The 21263-nt window shown below is 37.5% G+C and overlaps 1 protein-coding gene across 1 annotated transcript in view; it reads right to left on the bottom strand.

Moving 5' to 3' along the window:
- The window catches only part of USP34 (ubiquitin specific peptidase 34), a 221900-nt gene that overhangs the window by 162479 nt on the left and 38158 nt on the right, over positions 1-21263 (bottom strand). Inside the window, 8 exon segments of the mRNA XM_017849063.1 lie at positions 1205-1332; positions 1422-1537; positions 5615-5829; positions 9647-10257; positions 10531-10661; positions 11024-11059; positions 12017-12146; positions 12327-12452. Of these exon segments, the coding sequence (XP_017704552.1) occupies positions 1205-1332; positions 1422-1537; positions 5615-5829; positions 9647-10257; positions 10531-10661; positions 11024-11059; positions 12017-12146; positions 12327-12452 (1493 nt within the window).

Raw genomic sequence — 21263 nt, 5'->3', positions numbered from 1 at the left:
TGGACAACATGGTGAAACTCCCTCTCTACAAAAATACAAAAATTAGCCAGCCATGATGGCAGGAGCCTGTAATCCCAGCTACTCAGGAGGCTGAGGTGGGAGAACTGCTTGAATGCGGGAGGCAAAGGTTTCAGTGAGCCAAGATCACACCATTGCATTCCAGCCTGGACGATGGAGCAAGACTCCATGAAAAAAAAAAAAACAAAGAATGTACAGCAAAGGAGGCAACTGATCCATTTACAAAGTTCTACTAGTGGTTTCTTATATGTGCACGAACAAGGAATTTGTGTACTGTAACTGTTCAACGTACTGCCCTTTAAAGAACCAAAAAAAAAGAAAAGAAAATATAGCATGTACTTTTAACATTCAATTGGGGAAAAAATATTTTCAGGCACTTAGATATTCAGTAAAATTAAACAATCATAGCAGGCCTACACAGATGTGAGCGGAAAACAATATATTAATAACTGAACTGACAACATCACATCAGAATCATATTTTCACTGTATTAGAGAATAGAACACTATCAGAGCAGTATAGGTCAAGGAAACATGAAACTATATCCACGGAAGAACACTGAAAATCAAGAAATGTGTAATCAACTGATTCTCAATGAGAAGTACATAACTATGAAGCAGAATTCAAACAACAGAAAAAACACTAACCTGTTTTAAAACAAAAACAAAAACACACTTTGACAAAGAACTGTACATATCTAATATACACAACTTGATGAGTTACCGACCTAGTCTTTTATGTACTACAAATGCTGAGACATTAAAAGACACACCTAAATGGAAGAACAATGCTGTTATCAAAGTGTTTATATTGTAGCTTAAGTAAAATTTCACTTATTTAGCATTCTTTATGAGACAGTTCAAGTACATTTAACTGCAATTTGAAAACACAGTAATCACCAAGGTGTTTCCAGAATCAAAAAGACAGTATCTTTTTTTTTTGTTTCTGTTGGGTGAATCTAACAAAGAATGGTGAAAGGTGCTGAAAAGAGCAACACTGAGTGCTTAAAATATGAACCACGTGAGGAACAAGCCTCTAAATTTAATATGAAAACTACAATTACTAAGAAACAGATTAATACAGGTATATGAAGCAGTATAAAAACATCACACCTAGTCAACAAGAATGTCCCCCCACACCCAAATACTTTGACTACTGCGTTAAAAATTTTAAAATTCCTCTTTACCTGTTGTTTCCCAAGTTTTCAAGGCAACCTTCAATGAATCTCATTCGAATCTGTCTATCTGTAAACCAACATACTAACGAACAAAGAAGTTTCTCTGCTTCATTTATTAATCCTTCAGAAAGATTAATCTATAAAAAACGTACATAAAATTATTATTTATCCTAATTGCATCTTGCTGAAATTTCTTAGTCTCTGGCTCTTAATTTAAATAACTTACTGCATCTTCATCTTGGACTATATCCCACAACAAAGTGTTTCCTTTCTTGCAAACATTATCCAAATTAATGTCTGTAACAGCATTACTGTTGAATTGATGTTTATGAACTACAGGTCCTGAAAAGGGGGGAAAAAAAAACAAAACAGCATACTATAGAGAAATGCAGTTGACCAATGATAGCATTTGTATGGTTAGTAAATCCAAACAAAAGTATAGAATATTTTCTTAGATCATAAAATAAAACACATTAGCACAATTTTTTTTTTTCTTTTTAAAGAGACTGAGTCTCGCTTTGTTGGCCAGGCTGGTCTCAAACTTGTGGCCTCCAATAATCTCCTTCCTCAGCCTTCCAAAGTGTTGGGATTACAGGTGTAAGTCACTGCACCCAGCATGGCACAACACTTATGAAAAGAATAGTGCCATTTAGATTTGATAAGGTTAAAGTGAAATCGTTTCCTTTCTATAGTCTCTTTGCTATTTATAATTAATATTTTCACGTCAAGAGAACTGTACATAAATACTTGAAACTAAGTGTGAATAAGACAACATATGTGAAAAAATTATTTAACAAACAGACATTCCTCTAAATGACCTATATAGTCTTTTATAATCCCTATATTTTAAAAAAACACTATTTTATTGGAGATAATTTACCCAAAACATTCAAATTAAAAGACTATTACAGAAATATTACATTTTGTTTAGACATTCACTAGTTACAGTCCTGTAACTACCCAAACTAGAAACATTTGGATAGTTTCTAGTTTTATACTATTATTTAAAAACTACCATAAACATCTGTGTAACAAATTCTGTGTAATTTCCTTTCCTTTCTCTTGGGTAAATACCGAGGATTGACATCGCTGAGTCATAAGCTATTATGTATGTTTAACAGAAAACTGCTGAAAAGATTTCCAAAGTGGTTGTGCCATTTTACATTCCCATCAGCAGTGTATGAGAGCAACAGTTAGTCCCTTCCTTCCATATCCTCCCTAATATCGTAGTACTGTCACTCTTTTTAATTTCAGCCATTCTAACAGGTATGTGGTGTAATCTCATTAAGGTTTTTAATTTCCATTTCCCTAATGACTAATGATGTTGTGAATCTTTTCGTGTGCTTAGTAGCTATGTGTATACCTCTTTGGTGAAATAAATAATTTGCCACTCTTTAATTGGGCTGTCTTACTATTGAGTTATAAAATTATTTTATATTCCAAATACAATCAATTTCATATATATGTAATTTTCAAATATTTCTTCTAGTCTGTGGCTTTTTTGTGTGTGTGGATGGGTGGGGGGATTGTTTTGGTATTTACCTTTTAAATTTTTATTAAAATACATATATAATCAAGATGGAGAACATTTCTATCACCCCAGAAAGTTCCTTTGTGATCCTTTACAATCAATCCCCACCCTCAAGCCCTAGGCAATGATTGAGGAGCTTTCTACCCTTACAAATTACTGTTGACCGTTCTAGAACTGCACATAAGTAATACATAGTATGTACTTTCTTCTATTTCTAGCTTCTTTTGCTCAGAAGGATGTTTCTCAATATTCATCCATGATTCTGGACGTGTCTATGTAGTTCCTTCCTTTCTACTGATCAGCAAAATTCCACTATGTGAATATACCAGTTAATTCCAGTTGGAAGGCCTTCTGAATAAAGGCACACACATGAATAAATCTTTTGGCAGACATGTTTCCATTTCTCTTGGGTAAAAACTGAGGGCAAAAGAACTTCTGGGTCATATGGTAGGTAAATATTTAACTTTGTGATAAAGCAATTTGATACAGTTTGAATGTTTTGTTCCCCACAAATCTCATGTTGAAACGTGACCTCCAATGTTGGAGGTGAGCCTAGTAGGAGGCATTTGGGTCATGGCAGCAGATCCCTCATGAATGTTTTCATGCTGTCCTCATGTGTGAGTTCTCACATTGACTTCAGATGAGACCTGGTTGTTTAGAAGGGAGTGGCACCCCTCAAATCCCCCGTTTCCACTTTCACCATGAGACCTCTGCTCCCCCTTCACATTCTGCAATGATTGTAAGCTCCCTGTGGCCCTCATCAGAAGCAGATGCTGGCACTATGCTTCTTGCACAACCTGCAGAACTGTGAGCCAAAATAAACCACTTTTGTTTATAAACTACCCAGCCTTCGGTATTTCTTTTTTTTTGTTTTGAGATGCAGTCTCACTCTGTTGCCCAGGATGGAGTGGAGTGGTGTGATCTTGGCTCACTGCAACCCCCACCTCTCGGGTTCAAGTGATTCTTCTCGTGCCTCAGCCTCCCAAGTAGCTGGGACGACAGGTGCCCGCCACCACACCCAGCTAATTTTTGTATTTTTAGTACCAACAGGGTTTCACCACGTTGGCCAGGCTGGCCTCGAGCTGCTGACCTCAAGTGATCCACCTGTCTCGGCCTCCCAAAGTGCTGGGATTACAAGCGTGAGCCACTGCACCAGGCCATTCCTTTACAGCAACACAATAATGGACTAACACACAGTTCTCCCAAGTGATTATATTTTATGTTCCACAGCAAGATATGACAGTTCCAGCTCCACATTCTAATGTTAATCCTTGATAGTATCAGTCCTTAATTTTACTCATTTCAATAGATATGTAGTAGTACCTCACTGTGGTTTTAACTTACATTTACCAGATGACAAGAGATACTGTGAATGTACTTACTGGCCATTTCTTTTTTTCTTTTTAAACGGAGTATCACACTGTCATCCAGGCTGGAGTGCAGTGGCGTGATCTCAGCTCACTGCAACCTCCACTGCCCAGGTTCAAGCAATTTTCCTCCCTCAGCCTCCCAAGTAGCTGGGACTACAGGCGACCACCACCATGCCCAGCTAATTTTTTTTTTTTTTTTTGCATTTTTAGTAGGGATGGGGTTTCACCATGTTGGCTAGGCTAATCTTGAACTCCTGACCTCAAGGGATCTGCCCACCTCAGCCTTCCAAAGTGCTAGGATTATAGGTGTGAGCCACCATGCCCAGCCCTTATTGACCATTTCTATATATCATCTTTTATGCAGTATCTGTTTGACACTTTTGCCCATTTTTAAAGTGACTGTCTTACTGTGTTGGAGGAGGTCTTCTAGTACTAAAAACATTGTAATACAAGGTAGATTTGGAAAGCATTAACATATACTATCATTTTATTCTGTCTACAAAGGGTTGTGAAAAGAAAATAACCATTTTGTTCAATTTCTAACTCCATGCAGTAAAAAATAGGTAAAACACTAATTAAAGGAAAATTTGAGTTAAGAATGGTAACAATTTACAAATATGGCATCACATTCAGTCAGATGACTTCAATCTAACCTATTCCTTTCTCAACAACCACAATAGCACAGCAATAAGTCAAAGTAACTTAACCTAGACAATCACGTACAAAAAATATGTACAAATCAGTAAACTGATCCAAGATCCACAAGTTGTGTTTCCAAGTGCGTTCATGGCCTCAGCCTAAACCTAATCCATCAGGTTTACTTATAATGTACTGGCATCCCAAAACCCATTTACTAGGCCAGTATACGTTGATGATACCAACCAAACAAGAGGTTAAAGGCCTTTAAACTGCCAATTCTAAAACGGTTTTTACTTTCTTATTTTTTTCTTGCTTTACTCATTAATTCCCTACTACTCTTTACCTTCCTTCATCTTCCATTCTTTCAAGTCTGGTCAAGTCCTATTACTTTAAGATTGATTTAGACTTGAACAATGATTTCTCAAACTCACTCCTCTTTATTCCCTCCTACCCTTCCCTAACCCCAAGCAACCACTAACCTTCCTTCTGCCTGCAGATTTGCCTATTCTAGACATATCATATAAATGGAATCATATAATTTTATCTTTTATGATTTCCTATTACTTTTAGGTCCTATGATTTCTGAATATAAATTCTAATACAACCATATATTTTCTAAAATACAGAGCTTTAATTATTACATATTACTGCTATATTTTTTTTTCCCCACTGAATATCTCAATAGAACTGCAGGCTTTATTTATATTCATGATGCAGTATTTATAATAATTCCCTTGGGGAAAAAAAACTACCATATGGAAACTATTGTGACAAAACATTTAAGTACCAAATCTTAATTATTGATTCCTTTCAACAATGTAAGATAAATTATTCCGGTTGTGAAGAATGTAATATATTTCACTTACTGTAGAGTCTTACCTTGACTAAGATGTTCATGGTAAATGGAAGCTAAATTGGGAAGATGTTGTTGGAGGTGAGACGTCAGTTCTGCATGTGAATTAATCTGAACTAGCTCCTCTTCACATCCAGATTCTTCACCATCAAAATCAGCCATATTTTTTTCTGATTTTGCACTGACCTGGGAGCTACTACAACTGACATCATCTGCACTTAGCATATCATCAACCATATGCCTACAAAACAGAGAAAAGCACAAAGTTAGTAATTACAAATGTAAATCTAATTTGTGAACCACAAAAAAATACCTCTCTTAGACTTACAAATACACTCAGAAACAAAGCTACATCTGCTTATTAACAATGGAATGTTGAGAGCTTTACGAAACTGAAAACTTCACACCGTCAGTATTATTTAATAATTTTACAATACACACTCGTATTACCAGGCCTATTAACACACCTCATCAGAACAAATTCAAAGAACGATTTTAACAAGATCACTAATACTCACTATTTACATATTATTTTATACAAAGTCTATAAAATGTGAACTCATAAAACGTGGTTTTATACAACTGTAGAATCAAACCAAAAAAAATTTCAATTTAAAGCTGCAGTCTTGATGGACTTAATATTAATTAGGGAACTTCTAACTCAACAAACCCAAAGTAAGTATTCATTTCTAAAACACACTGTTATTGGACATAAAGACAAAATGATTTTAAAAAATCGAAAAATAACATGAAGTTCAGGGTTGATTTAGAGACTCAAAAGTAGTACCATTAATACACAGAATATGAGAAGAGCTAAAATGAAAAATTAAATCATTACATCTTGTGAGGTATGGAATGGGTACAGGTGTCAAAATTAAGATTTGCAGTGTACCAAACTGAATATACTGCACCTCAGTTTTGTAACAAAGTAATTCTTTGTCTTCATCATAAGCTGTGCTGGGGACAACTGTGAATGTTTCTTTCTATAATGCCAGATAGTGAGCCAGTGGTTCTCAATTAGGGGTGAATTTAGGCCCTTGGGGGAAATCTAGAAATATCCAGAGATATTTTTGGATGTCAAAACTGAGGAGATGCTAGTGGCTCAGGATACTGGCAAACATTCTGCAATGCATAGGAGAACATTAACATTGCTATAAATTCAAACCAAAAAAATATTCTGGCCCAAGGCTGGGCATGGTGGCTCACACCTGTAATCCCAGCACTTTGGGAGGCCGAGGCAGGCAGATCATTTGAGGTGAGCAGTTCAAGACCAGCCTGGTCAACATGGTGAAACCCTGTCTCTACTAAAAATACAAAAATTAGCTGGGGCATGGTGGCAGATACCTATAATCCCAGCTACTCAGGAGGCTGAGGCAGGACAATCACTTGAACCCAGGAGGTGGAGGTTGCTGTGAGCCAAGATCGTGCCACTGCACTCCAGCCTCAACAACAGGCTGTGACACTGTTTCAAAAAAAAAAAAAAAAAAATTTTAATTATCTGGCCCAAAATGCCAATGATGCCAATCTTTACAAAATAATTCCTTAAACTCAGATGCATCAGTGGTAAGAATTAAAAAGCAAAGGAAATAAAGAAGTAATACATATAGATATGTAGTTCACCTTAACTTAACTGAATTCTGGAAGATCTGACAAATTGTTGAGTATAGCAAAACTCAATCCGATAAAGGGCATATCCATGATTCACCATAAACTCACATACTATCACTTGTAACGACAATAATAAATATGCAGCTAACACTTAATGAGCACTTACTGTGTACCAATCACATTAGTTAGCCCAGGAAATCCTCACAATAAATCCATGAGATAGATACTATTGTTCCCATTTTATTTTTAGAGACAGAGTCTCATTCTATTGCCCAGGCTGGAGTGTAGTGGTGCAATCATAGCTCACTGCAGTCTTGATCTCCTGGACTCAAGCGATCCTTCCACCTCAGTCTCCCAATTATCTAGAACTACAGGTGTGCGCTACCATGCCTGGCGGGTTTTTTAAAATATTTTTGTAGAAACGGGCCCCCACTACATTGCCCAGGCTGATCTCAAACTCCTGGCCTCAAACAATCCTCCTGCCTTAGCCTCCAAAGCACTGGGATTATTGTTCTCATTTTATAGAAGAAAAAAACGAAAAATTAATTATTTTGCCCATAATACCACCAGTAAGTGACAGAATCACATATTTGGCGTATTTCACAGATAACCAAAAAGTTTTATGCTAGAGTTTATCCTTTTAAATACCCTAAAATTAGGAGATGTGTAAAATTTCCCTTTCTTCATCACAATTTAGGCATGTTTCCATAAGTACTCATATCTTTTTTAGGCATTTACTACAAGAAGTTCAAAATCTAATCCTGTGCTATCCAATATAATACTGACTAGCCATATGTGACCATTACACACATAAAACACGCCAGGTCTAGGCTGGGTATAAGTGGCTCACGCCTGTAATCCCAGAGCTTTGGGCTGAGGTGAAAGGACCATCTGAGGTCTTGGGTTCAAGACCAGCCTGGGCAACATAGCAATACCCTGTCTGTATAAAAAAAAAAATTAAGAATTAGCTAGGAGTGGCAACGCACACCGTAAGTCTCAAGTACTCAGAAAGCTGAGACAGGAGGATTGCTTGAGCCCAAGAGTTTGAGACTATGGTGAGCTATAATCACATCACTGCACCACAGCCTAGGTGACAAGAGTGAGACCCTCTCTCTCAATTAAAAAAAAAAAAAGGCCAGGTGCAGTGGCTCACGCCTGTAATCCCAGCACTCTGGTAAGCTGAATCACAAGGTCAGGAGTTCAAGACCAGCCTGGCCAATATGGTGAAACCCCATCTCTACTAAAAATACAAAAATTAGCCAGGCATGGTACGGGGGGTACCTGTAGTCCCAGCTACTCGGGAGGCTGAGGCAGAAGAATTGTTTGAACCTGGGAAACGGAGGTTGCAGTGAGCTGAGATCGTGCCACTGCACTCCAGCCTGGACGACAGAGCAAGACTCCATCTCAAAACAAAAAACAAAAAAAAAAAAAACACAAAAAAAGGCCGGCGTGGTGTACACCTGGGATCCCAGCACTTTGGGAGGCCAAGGCGGGCGGATCACCTGAGGTCAGGAGTTCAAGATCAGCTTGGTCAACATGGTTAAACCCCATCTCTATTAAAAATACAAAAAATTCAGCCAGGCACGGTGATGGGTGCCTGTAATTCCAGCTCTCAGGAGGCTGAGGCACAAGAATTGAGAATTGCTTGAGCCTGGGAAGTGGAGGTTGCAGTGAGCCTAGATTGTGCCACTGCACTCCAGCCTGGGTAACAGAGCGAGACTCTGTCTCAAAGAAAAGAAGAAGAAGAAACTAAATAAATAAACATTTTAAAGAATTAAAAGGTGGCCGGTCTAAACTGAGAAGTGCTATAAGTATAAAACATGCACTAAATATTGAAGACTTGGTAAGAAAAAAAGGAAGGATATACGTTACTAATTTCTATACTTATTACATGTGGAAATGGCATTGCAGATATTATTGGTTTAATATGATTAAAATTAGCAACCTAGTTTGTTGTTGTTGTTGTTGTTTTGTTTTTGAGTCTCACTCTTGCCCAGGCTGGAGTGCAGTGGCATGATCTCGGCTCACTGTAACCTCCACCTCCCAGGTTCAAGCGATTCTCCTGCCTCAGCCTCCCAAATAGCTGGGATTACAGGCGTGCACCACCATGCCTGGCGAATTTGTCTATTTTTAGTAGAGATGTGGTTTCGCCATGTTGTTCAGGCTGGTCTCAAACTCCTGACCTCAAGTGATCCACCTGCCTGGCCTCCTAAAGTGCTGGGATTACAGGTGTGAGCCACCGCGCCTGGCCAACAACCTGCTTCATTTTGTGTTTTTAAATGTGACCAATATAAAACTTGAAATTATCTATTTGTAGCTTACGTTTATACTTTGCACTATACTACTAATGAATAGCACTAATACAGAATAAATTGCAATTGAATAAACATAGGATATAATACTTCCCTAAAGGAAATATGAACTGAATATTTATTTTGAAGTAGGCTTACCCATCGTGGTGGTGGTGATGGTGGTGGTGGTGATGGTGATGCTGTGGACCAATAAATTGTCGACAATTAAATAATTCATTCCCAATAGTCTCCCCAAGGAAGTCCCCAGTTCGTGTGATACAAGACTCCTGAGACCCTTGTGCTATATGAGTAGCATTCATTTCCCCTGAAATATCGTGTTCTGGGTCTTCAGAGTGTGAACAAGCATCCAGCATTCGCATTCGATTATCTACTGACGGCAAGGATTCGGTGTTAAAAACCAGGTCCTTTCCTGTTCCGCTGCTTGTCCCATTTCTTTCTGACGTGCCTTGGGAGTCCCCCAGGCAAATGCCTGCTTGACTCTCTAACTTTCTATTCCGAAGATCTGCACCACAACTGCTTTTGGGAGGATTATGACCATGATCATCATCTTCTTCTTCTTCTTTGAGGGCTTCAATATCTGCAATGTCTTCTGACTGTACCTCACTGCCAGGGCTCCCAGCTGAATGGCTTGCATGGCTAGAATTCACCTCATTGCTAGATCCATCACTATGCCCACTGCTGCTACCAGGACCACTGCTTCCATCTTCACCACTGTTGGCAGTTTCGTCAGAACTTCCCTGCATGGATTCCTATATTTTGAAACAAACAGATTTAAATAAATATTTAAACCAGTAAGAAAAAAGGTAACCAACATTAATCAACTATACTTTTTAAAAACGCTGTCAGTCTTGTTAGACTCCTTTGAACAATACAAAATGGAATTAAAACTCAAAGGACGTCAAAATATTATGTAAAGGAGAGGACAAGCCCAAACATGAATTATGTATATATACCCAATTCAAATGATAAACATGCCAGAAAGCCAAAAACGCCTTTAAAAGAAGAAAAACCTATTTTCATACCTCTGTGTCTGAAAGTCGTTGTTGCACATGTTTGGTTCTATTAATAAGCTGCTCATCCATTTCAATGTCACTACCTCCACTTTGATGTGTATCGCTATTATCACTGCTTTGAGGACTAGCTGCAGGTGACCCTATATAAAATATATTTTTTATTTTTACTTCTAATTTACATTAACATGGACTAACAAAATGACATTATCATGACTCCTTGACCTAGTTACCAAAGCTTTACGCTAAGTAGCCAAAAACAAAATCTCTAAATATGTTAACATTTGCTCATGATTTCTAAAAATGTAATAGATTTCAATTAAAAGTCAAGATGTTTATAGTTTTAAGAAAAATGGGTAACAGGAATATGTTAAAGGTTTACATTTCCTCAAAATGAACTTTATGACTGATACAAATATATCATTATATAAAATCAATGAACTCGAGAAAAATCACTAAAACAAAACTAAGTCATGTTGCCATGAATTTCTAACGCTCAACTTACAAGGTGATGGAGCTGTTCTTCTGAGCTCTTCTTCCTCTGAAGGAAAAGGAAAAAGCAAGAGAAAAACATTCTAAGTGACTGAGCTTCTTTGGGACAGTGTATCAGTTGTTTATATTATATAATCAACAAGATACAGGCAGAGAAACCTGCAATAAGGTCAAGTCTCCACCACCTGCAGTAGTTGTTGGGGGTGCCTGCACAGAAAAGCCTAAGAGAGGGGTAGTATAAGTTGCCAGGAGACAAAAACTGAGTTCAAGTAACGTTTCAGAAAGCCCTTGAAAGCTATATACGTAAAAAAAAAAAAATACCCACTGGCCGGGCGCAGTGGCTCACGCCTGTAACCCCAGGACTTTGGGAGGCCAAGGCAGGCGAATCAAGAGGTCAGGAGATCGAGACCATCCTGGCTAACACGGTGAAACCCTGTCTCTACTAAAAATACAAAAAATTAGCCAGGCGTGGTGGCAGGCGCCTCTAGTCCCAGCTACTCGGGAGGCTGAGGCAGGAGAATGACCTGAACCCAGGAGGCAGAGCTTGCATTGAGCCAACATCACGCCACTGCACTCCAGCCTGGGCAACAGAGCAAAACTCCATCTCAAAAAAAAAAAAAAAGAAAGAAAAAAAAAAACCCACAAAGCACCCGACATGGCAGAAAACTTTGAAGCAGAAAACACAAAAAGATAACTGAATCATTATGTTCTACTCTTAAATTTTTAAAACAAAACTTGTTTACAAAATGAAATCCCCAAAGCCTTTGTTTAAAAAAAGATAAAGCTAAGAAAATCCAGTAACTACGAAGACTTTATCACTATCCTTCACTTAAAAGGTAAACCAAAACACGAACTAATCACAGTATTAATCCTTTTATGTGTACTCTTCCACCCATCCCACACTTATTTTAAAATAAAGATTGAACTGAATATATAAGCAAAAAACACTTCAAATCTGAGTGAGAAGCTCTCAACAATTTCCTTCAAAATACATGACACTACTAACCTTTCTTATTTCCAATGGGAATATTAGTATTTAATAAAGATGCAAAAGAACTCTGTTTAGATAACTGAGCCTTAGCTGCTAGTGCATTATTCCACAGTGCTTTAATTAACATGGATGCCAAGTACAATGTCTAAAAAAAGAGAGGGAGAGATTAAAGTTGGAGAATTCCAGGCAACACTAACAAATTTAATATCATTTTTGTCAAACTGAAATGCCAAGCCAATAAAATGAAAGTTAAATTATCTGAATCACAAAGAAATTTTCACTTTACGAGAAAAAAAAATCTATCATTACGTTTTGAATGTATTACCTGTTCAGTATGAACACTTGGCTCAAGAGCTGAGACCAGATTAAGTAGATGTCTAAGTGGTACCGGATCCAAGTTCTTGATGAGTGAAGGAAATAAGTCATGTATATACCGACTACAATGTTTCAACTAGAAAATCAAGTTAGAGAGAATGGTCAAAAATAATTGCCCAACACATGTAGATTACCTGATATAAAAACAGCTTGAAAGTCAAAAATTTGGCCAGTACACTAATATTTTTTAATATAATGGTAAAATGCTAATTATCCAAGATGATGAACGGCAGTGCATAAAATAGCAAAAATAAATTCACCTAAACAGAAATTAAACTTAACCAAACAAATGACAAGCTGAATTTCCTAATTACAAGAAGGAAGGCTGGGTGTGGTGGCTTATGCCTGTAATTCCAATACTTTGGGAGGCTGAGTTGGCAGGACAGCTTGAGCCCAGGAGTCTCAGATCAGCCTGGGCAACATAGCAAGACCTTACCTCTATAAAAAATACATTTTAAAATTAGCTGGGTGCTGAGGTGCACACCTGTGGTCCCAGCTACATAGGCAGCTATGGTGGGAAGATCTCTTGATACCAAAGGAATTAATTTACATGTCATAATACAAAAATAAGTTAAATAATAAATTAAAATACAAATAAGACAACAAATTACACTTAGGAGAAAAAAGTAAATTACCCCAGCTATGCCAGATTTCTCTTATTAAATCTTTATAAAGTATTTATATAATGCTTTTATTTCACTAGAGTACACAACAGAAACCCTGACAAAGATCTATGAAACAATAAACCATGAGATACAAAGACTTCTTTGTTATAATAAACACAAACATGTAAATTCATGAAGGACAATACAGTATTTATGAAGATATAAACACTAAATATTACATCATGTAAAATAAAAGCATTTTACAGCCATCAAGTTGCTAACTACTAAATCAAGGTAAGGTAATAAACAGAAGATTAGACAAGTAATTTCCAATTTGAGGGCTGTCAAATGTAAAGTTTCCTACTTTTAATACATAAAAAGTCTATTAAAATATAGATTTTATTCAAAACACTGATTTTATATTTTGTAGGCATACACATGAATTCTCTTCTGCTGCTTCTCCTTCAGGGTAAATATGCACAACCTAACACTGAAATATAAGGTGAAATACATGTAAGAAAACCTAATACTGGAGGAATTCTATCTTGGTGAGGTTTCTTATAAATTACACTATGTGCTTCTACTACTATTTACTTTAACATCATTAGATATTCATTTAAAAAAACAAAGGTAGTACTTCAATACTACAAACAGTATTTGATTTTAAGGAGAAGTGAATACCAATAAGTTTAACACTTTCATAAGTCTTGACTAAGAATATTAATTTAAATATAGTATTAAATAACATTACAGATTGAAATATACAGGTTAAGTATCCCCTATCTGAAATGCTTGGAAGCAGAAGTGTTTCAGATTTTGGATTTTTCCACACTTTGAAGTATCTGCATTATATACTTACCAGTTGAAGATCTCTTAATTCAAAACTCCAAAATCTGAAATGTTCCAATGAGTACTTCCTTTGAGCACCATGTTGGCACTCAGATCTCAAACTTTGTAGCAGTTCAAATTTTAGAGTTTTGGATTAGGAATTCTCGATCTGTACTAACAGTTTTCTCTACTTTTTGCCAACAAGTAACTCATATATACTTTTCTACTTAAAACATGATAAAACACATATATGCATGTTTATATATATATATGTATGTATATAAACCACATTATATATTACACATAATGTATAATAAACTTCTGATTTTCTGCCAATTTAACCATTAATATAATGAAATTTCCATAATATACTTAATTTTGATAATCAAATATCTTGGGGTTTTGGGGGATTAATCTGCCACTTGGTTATTTTTGTTTTGTTTTGTTTTATATAGAGAGATGAAGTCTCATGATACTGCCCAGTCTAATTTTAAAACACCTAAGCTCAAGTGATCCTCTTGCCTCAGCCTCCTCAAGTGTTGAAATTACAGGAATGAGGTACTGAGCTTATTTTTAAGTAACAAGATCCTTGAGAGAAAAAAAAATCATAAAATCCTGTAACTGAGGGAAAAAAAAAAAACCCCACTCTTTCAAATGTGTACATTATTTAATTCCAAAATACAGAAAAAGTATTATTAAGAATGCGTGGTGGTGGCAGCAGCAGAGGAGGAGAAAGAGGACAAAGAAGAGGAGGATAAGGAGGATGAAGAAACAAAGGATGACGAAGAAGACAAAGAAGACAGATGAAAACAAAGACGATGAAGATAAAACAGAAAAGGATATCGGGGAAGATGGGAGAATAGAAAACGCCAGGAATCTATTTCTATACCAAGACAAAAAAAAAAAAAAGAATCAGATGTAAGTATCCTGGAACTCTAGAGTCAATCTGAATTTCTACACTTACCAATTTCAGCCTCCAATGCCATAGCTGCTACTGCTACCCATTTCTGACACACATATTCCCAACCTGCCCATGCAATGACAGGCAGCTATGGAGACAGCAATACAGGCTTCTGGTACAGTTTCTGGACACAGGTGGGCAATAAGAACCACATCCCCCAACATTAAGATTCTCTGTTCTGACAGCTAGCTGACTGCTAATTCTGACTGGTAAGGTGCAGGCACTGAGGCCGGCTGCCATTGTTTCAACACAAACCACCTGAAATGATTACTAGAGGTCTTGGAGTTGCACTTGTTTTTTGGGGAACAAAACCAAAAAGGAAACAACAAGTCCACAGAAAATACACCTGAAGTCCACCTGCTGCACTTCCTAGATGATTTTTTTTTTTTTGAGACAGTCTTGCTCTGTCAACCAGGCTGGAGTGTAGTGGTGCGATCTCAGCTCACTGCAACCAGCACCTCCCAGGTTCAAGTGATTTTTCTGCCTCAGCCTCTTGAGTAGCTGGGACCATAGGCGTGTGCCACCACACCCAGCTAGTTTTGTTGGGTTTTTTGTTTTGTTTTTGTATTTTTAGTGAAGACAGGGTTTCGCCATGTTGGCCAGGCTCGTCTTGAACTTCTGACCTCAAGTGATCCACCTGCCTCGGCCTCCCAAAGTGCTACAATTACAGGTGTGAGCCACCATGCCCAGCCACTAGACAAAGATTTTAAATAACTTTATCTCAAAGATAATAAAAGAGTAAAGACAGGAAAACAATGCATGAACAAAATGAGAATATCAGCAAAGGAACAGAAATTATAAAAAGGAATCAAAAAAATTATGGAAATGAAAAGCACAAGAACAGAAATGAACAATACACTTCACTACACAAGGATTCAAAGGCAGCTCTGAGCAAGCAGAAAAAAGAATCAGCATACCTGAAAGTAGGACAACTGAAATTATCAAGTCTGAGGAAAAGAAGAAAAATGAATAGCCTAAAGGACCTGTGGGATACCATGAAGCAGAGCAACACATTCATTTTGGAAATCCTAGAATGCAAAGAAAAATGGAAAGACAGAATACTTAAATAATAACTAAATACAACCCAATTTGATGAAAGATACGAATCTACAAATCCAAGATGTTCAACACACTCCAAGAAGGATACACTCAAAAAGACCTCTATCAATACACAATGCAATCAGAATACAGGAAGCCAAAGACGAAAATCTCAAAAACCACAAGTAACTTGTCACATACAAGAGATCCTCAATAAGATTATCAGCGAATTACTCTTCCAAAAACTTAAGAGGCCAGAAGCAATGAGTTGATATATTCAAAGGGCTAAAATAAAGATCTCGCAATAAGAATTCTAAATTCAGCAAAACTGTCCTTCAAAAATTAGGGCTGAAATTAAGACATTCACAGAAAAAAGCTGAAGGAGTTTGTGACACTTATACCTGCCCCATGAAAATTGCTAAAAGGCAGCTTCCCAGTGTGCTTCCAGCCACTAAATGGGAGAAGAGGACACAAGATGGTAGCAGCCACAAACTCTAGCTCCAGCCTCCCACCGCTGCTCAATGACCTGGTTAGCACTGGGGCAGCCAGAGCTGAAATGACCTGGCTGAGATAGGCTGAGTTGAATGGGTGGCTCTTTTTTCACAGCCAGCCCAAATGACTCAGAAAACCTAGGATGCTTGAGGAAAAAGTGTTCACTATGTTGGGTTGGGCAACATGTGGAGGAACTGAAAGCCTGGAGCCTAGGCCCAGGAATTGAGGAAATGTGAGGCTGGGGCTCAGAGGTGCTCACACTGAGGCAGACCCTTGGGTGATCAGCTAGTTGCCAGAGTGCTTCAAGGACCCTGGCCCCAAGCTCACCTCCAACTCCTGAGTACTTGGTGCTCTTGTGGAGCACCATACCAAGCCCCATGCTATTTAAGTTTGCTGGGACCAGCCCAATCTCAAGAGCCCCACATCCCTCTGTTGTTGCTGTATCCCCCATGCGGCACCTGTCTGTCTCCTGCAGGACAGGCACTCCCCGAGGAGAGGGACAGCAGCAATGAACTATCTCTATGTTCTCTGACCAGCATGAAACCAGCACAAACAGGTATTAGTAATTGTTGGAAAGAACCCTTTTCATGTGTTCAAAAGTTCTGGAGAATAACGGAATGATTTAATTTGGTCTTTGAGTAGGGTACAAGATGAATAAATATGAATTGTCTTGCAAAAAGAAAAAAAACGAGACAAATGCTAACAAGAGTCCTTCCAGTTGAAGTAAGATATCTGATAAATACATAGGCAATTATTACAGACCGTATGGAAATTTTAGTTTATAACTCTACTTTTTATTTTTCACATGATTTAAAAAACAAATACAAAGAATTATTATTAACCTGCCTTACTGGGCACACAATATACCAAGTTGCAATTTGTGACAGCAGTAATAAAAATGGAGGGATGGAATTATTAGGAGCAGAGTTTTTACATGGCATTGAAGTTAAGCTGGTATAAATTGAAATTAGACTGTTATACCTTTAGGATGTTAAATGTAATCTCCATATTAAATACAAAAGAAAAGTAAAAGGAAATCAAGCTGTTTCACTACAAAAAAAAAAACGAACAACAAAAAAAAAACCCACCACCACCAAAACAACTAAACATACAAAAAAGGCAGTAATGGAAGAAAGGAGGGAGAAAACCACTATAAGACATAGAGAAAAGAAAAGGCAAAATAACACAAGTCTGTCCCTCTTTATGAGTATTTTAAATGCAAATGGTTTAACTCTCCAATCAAAAGAAAAGAATTGATATTTTCAAAACTTGATCCAATTGTCTTAAAGAGGTTTGTTTTATATCCAAAGACACAAAAGGTTGAATGTGAAAGGACAGAAAAAGATATTCCATGCAAATAGCAAGCAAAAGCAAGCTGGGCTGGCTATACTAATATCAAATAAGACACAATCCAAATTGTAAAAAGGTTACCAGAAAAAACAAATGGAATTATCATTTAATCCAGTAATACGATTCCCAGGTATATGTCTAAAAGAATTCAAAGCAAGATCTCAGAGAGGTATCTGTACTCCCATGATCACTACAGCATTATTCCTAACAGCCAGGATGTAAAAGCAGCCCAAATGTCCATCAACAGATGAATGAAAAAAAAAAAAAAAAAAAGTGCTACAGGCCAGGCATGGTGGCTCATGCCTGTAATCCCAGCACTTTGGGAGGCCAAGGCAGGTGGATCACTTGAGCCCAGGAGCTCAAGACTAGCCGGGTCAACATGGCAAAACCCTGTCTCTACTAAAAAAAAATACAAAACTTAGCCAGGTATGGTGGGCATGTGCCCATAGTCCCCATCTACTTCAGAGGCTGAAGTGGGAGGATGGCTTAAGCCTGGAAGGTCAAGGTTGCAGTGAGCCATAATTGTGCCACAGCACTCCAGCCTGAGTGAAAGAACAAGACCATGTCTCAAAGAAAATTTAGTGTGTGTGTGTGTGTGTGTGTGTGTGTGCGCGCACGTGCGCAAAGCAGTATTATTCAACCTTAAAAAGGAAGAAAATGCTGACACATGCCACAACACAGATGGATGTTGAAGAGATTAGGCTGACTGAAATAAGCCAGTCACAAAAGGACAAATATTTAATGATTCCACTTATATCAGAAACCTAGAGTACTCAAAATCATGGAAACACAAAGCAGAATAGAGGTTACCCAAGGCTGATGAGAGGGGGAAATGAGGAGAGTTGTTGTTCAATGGGTATAGAGTTTCAGTTTTGCAATGTAAGTTCTGGAGATCTATTACACAATGTGAATAGACTTAACACTAGTGAAGTACACACTTAAAAATGATCAAAGGGGATAAACTGCATTTTTTCAAACCACAGTTTAAAATGTTTTCATACGTTTACCAAAGATAAAGAAAAACTTTAGTAATAAAAGATTCAAAATACCAAGAAGATATGATCATAAACATTATGAAGACTGGAAGAAATAGAGAAATAAAAAGTTCCACAATAATAGTTGGAGACTTCAATATCCAATTTTCAATAAAGAGAATAACCATAAACAAGGACATAGAGAATCTGAATAACACAATAAGCCAAACAAACCTAGGAGGCATATACAGAACGCTTCATACAACAGCAGCAGAAAACACATTTTTCTCAAGTACATGTGGGACATGTTCCAAGATAGAATGAATGCTAGACCACAAGCCTCAACAGATATTAAAATACAGATAATCATACTAAAATATTTCTCTACCCACAGCAGGAAGAAGCTAAAAATCAATACCAAAAGGAAAACTGGAAAGCTCACAAATTTGTAGAAATTAACACATTCAAACAGTCAAAGGATCAAAAAAGGAATCATAAGGGAAATTAGAAAATACTTACAGATAAAATACAACAAAAAATAGAATGCAGAAAGAACAACGTTCAGAGGAAAATTTATACATGAAAACTTATGTTTACAAATGTAAATGTGGATTTAAAAAAAAATCTCAATTCAACAACCAAACTTCACAACTTAGGGAAGGAACTACAAGAGAAATAATTAAACCTAAAGCTAGTAGAAGGAAGACAATGATCAGAGATAAATAAAAGAAAGAATATGAAAATAGTAGAGAAAGCTGGTCAGATGCAGTTCATGCCTGTTGTAATTCTCTCAATTTGAGAGGCCAAGGAAGGAAGACTGTTTTACACCAGAAGTTCAAGACCAACTTGAGCAACACAGTGAAATCCTTTCTCTACAAAAAATATTTAAAAATTAGCCAGGAGTGGTGGCACAAGCCTGTAGTCCTAGCTCCTTGAGAGGCTAAGGCAGAAGGACTGCCTGAGCCCAGGAGGTTAAGATTACACCACTGCACTCCAGCTTGGGCAACAGAGCAAGAAATTCTCTCTTTAAAAAACTGTAAGAATGGGCCAGGCACGGTGGCTCACATCTGTAATCCCAGCACTTTGGGAGGTCAAGGCAGGTGGATCACATGAGATTGTGAGTTTGAGACCAGCCTGGCTAACATGGCGAAATCCTGTCTCTACTAAAAATACAAAAAATTTGCTGGGTGTGGTGGCACATGACTGTAGTCCCAGCTACTCAGGAGGCTGAGACAGGAGAATCATTTGAACCTGGGATGCAGAAGCTTCAGTGAACCAAGATCGCACCGAGGCACTCCAGCCTGGGCAAGACAGACAGATATTCCGTCTCAAAAAAAAAAAAAAAGAATGTTAATAGAGAAAACTAACAAAACCAAAGGAGGGTTTGTTAAAGGACTTTATAAATGACAACCCTTTAGTTAGACTATGGGGGAAAAAAAGACATAAAGAACTAAAAGCTGCAATGAAAATGAGGGCATTCATACTAAACTTACAGTTCTAAAAAAATTATGAGATATTATAACTAATTGTACACCAGAAAATTAGACAACCTGTAAGACTCCTTTCATGATAAAAACTCTCAGAAAACTAAAAGAAAAAGAATCCTCAACATGACAAGGGGTACTTATAAAAAACCCACAGGCAATATCATACTCCATGATGAATGACATATTTCTCCCTAAGATCAGAACAAGACAAGGATGCCCATATTTACCACTGCTACTTTACACTGTACTGAACTTCTAGCCAGAGCTATTAGACAAAAGAATAAAAGGCATCCAAATGAGAAAGGAAGATGTAAAACTATCTCTGACTGCAAATGACATAATCATATATATAGAAAATCCTAAAGAATCCACAGAAGAACTACTAAGCTGAGAAGCAAATTCACAAAGTTGCAAGGAACAAGGTCAAAATGCAAAAATCAGCTATATTTCTACACACTAGAAATGAACAATCTGAAAAGAAAATTAAGAAAGTAACATAATTTTCAATAGCGTGTAAAAGAATACTTAGGAACAAATCTAACCAAAGAATGTAAAGTTTTGTATACTGAAGACTACAAAACACTGCTAAAATAAATTAAAAACCTAAATAAAGAGAAAGACATTCATGTTAATGGATAGGAAGACTTACATTGTTAAGATATTAATATTGCCTCCAAAGTGATCCACAGAGTCAACGCAATACCTATTCTTTTTTTATTTTTTTATTTTTTATTTTTTAGAGACGGAGTCTCGCTCTGTGGCCCGGGCTGGAGTGCAGTGGCCGGATCTCAGCTCACTGCAAGCTCCGCCTCCCGGGTTCACACCATTCTCCTGCCTCAGCCTCCCAAGTAGCTGGGACTACAGGCGCCCGCCACCTCGCCCGGCTAGTTTTTTGTATTTTTTTTTTTAGTAGAGACGGGGTTTCACCATGTTAGCCAGGATGGTCTCGATCTCCTGACCTCGTGATCCGCCCGCCTCGGCCTCCCAAAGTGCTGGGATTACAGGCTTGAGCCACCGCGCCCGGCAATACCTATTCCTTTTTACAAAACTAGAAAACCTGGTCCTCAAATTCATACAGAATTGCAAGGGACTCTAAATAGCCAACAGTCTGAAAAAGATGACTTTGAAACCTGCAAAAGGAAAAAAGAAAAA

The sequence above is a fragment of the Rhinopithecus bieti genome, unplaced genomic scaffold, assembly GCF_001698545.2.
Source record: "Rhinopithecus bieti isolate Rb0 unplaced genomic scaffold, ASM169854v2 scaffold_30775, whole genome shotgun sequence".
Lineage (NCBI taxonomy): Eukaryota > Metazoa > Chordata > Mammalia > Primates > Cercopithecidae > Rhinopithecus > Rhinopithecus bieti.
The sequence above is the reverse complement of the archived record's forward strand: the minus strand, read 5'-3'. Positions and strand labels throughout refer to the sequence as shown.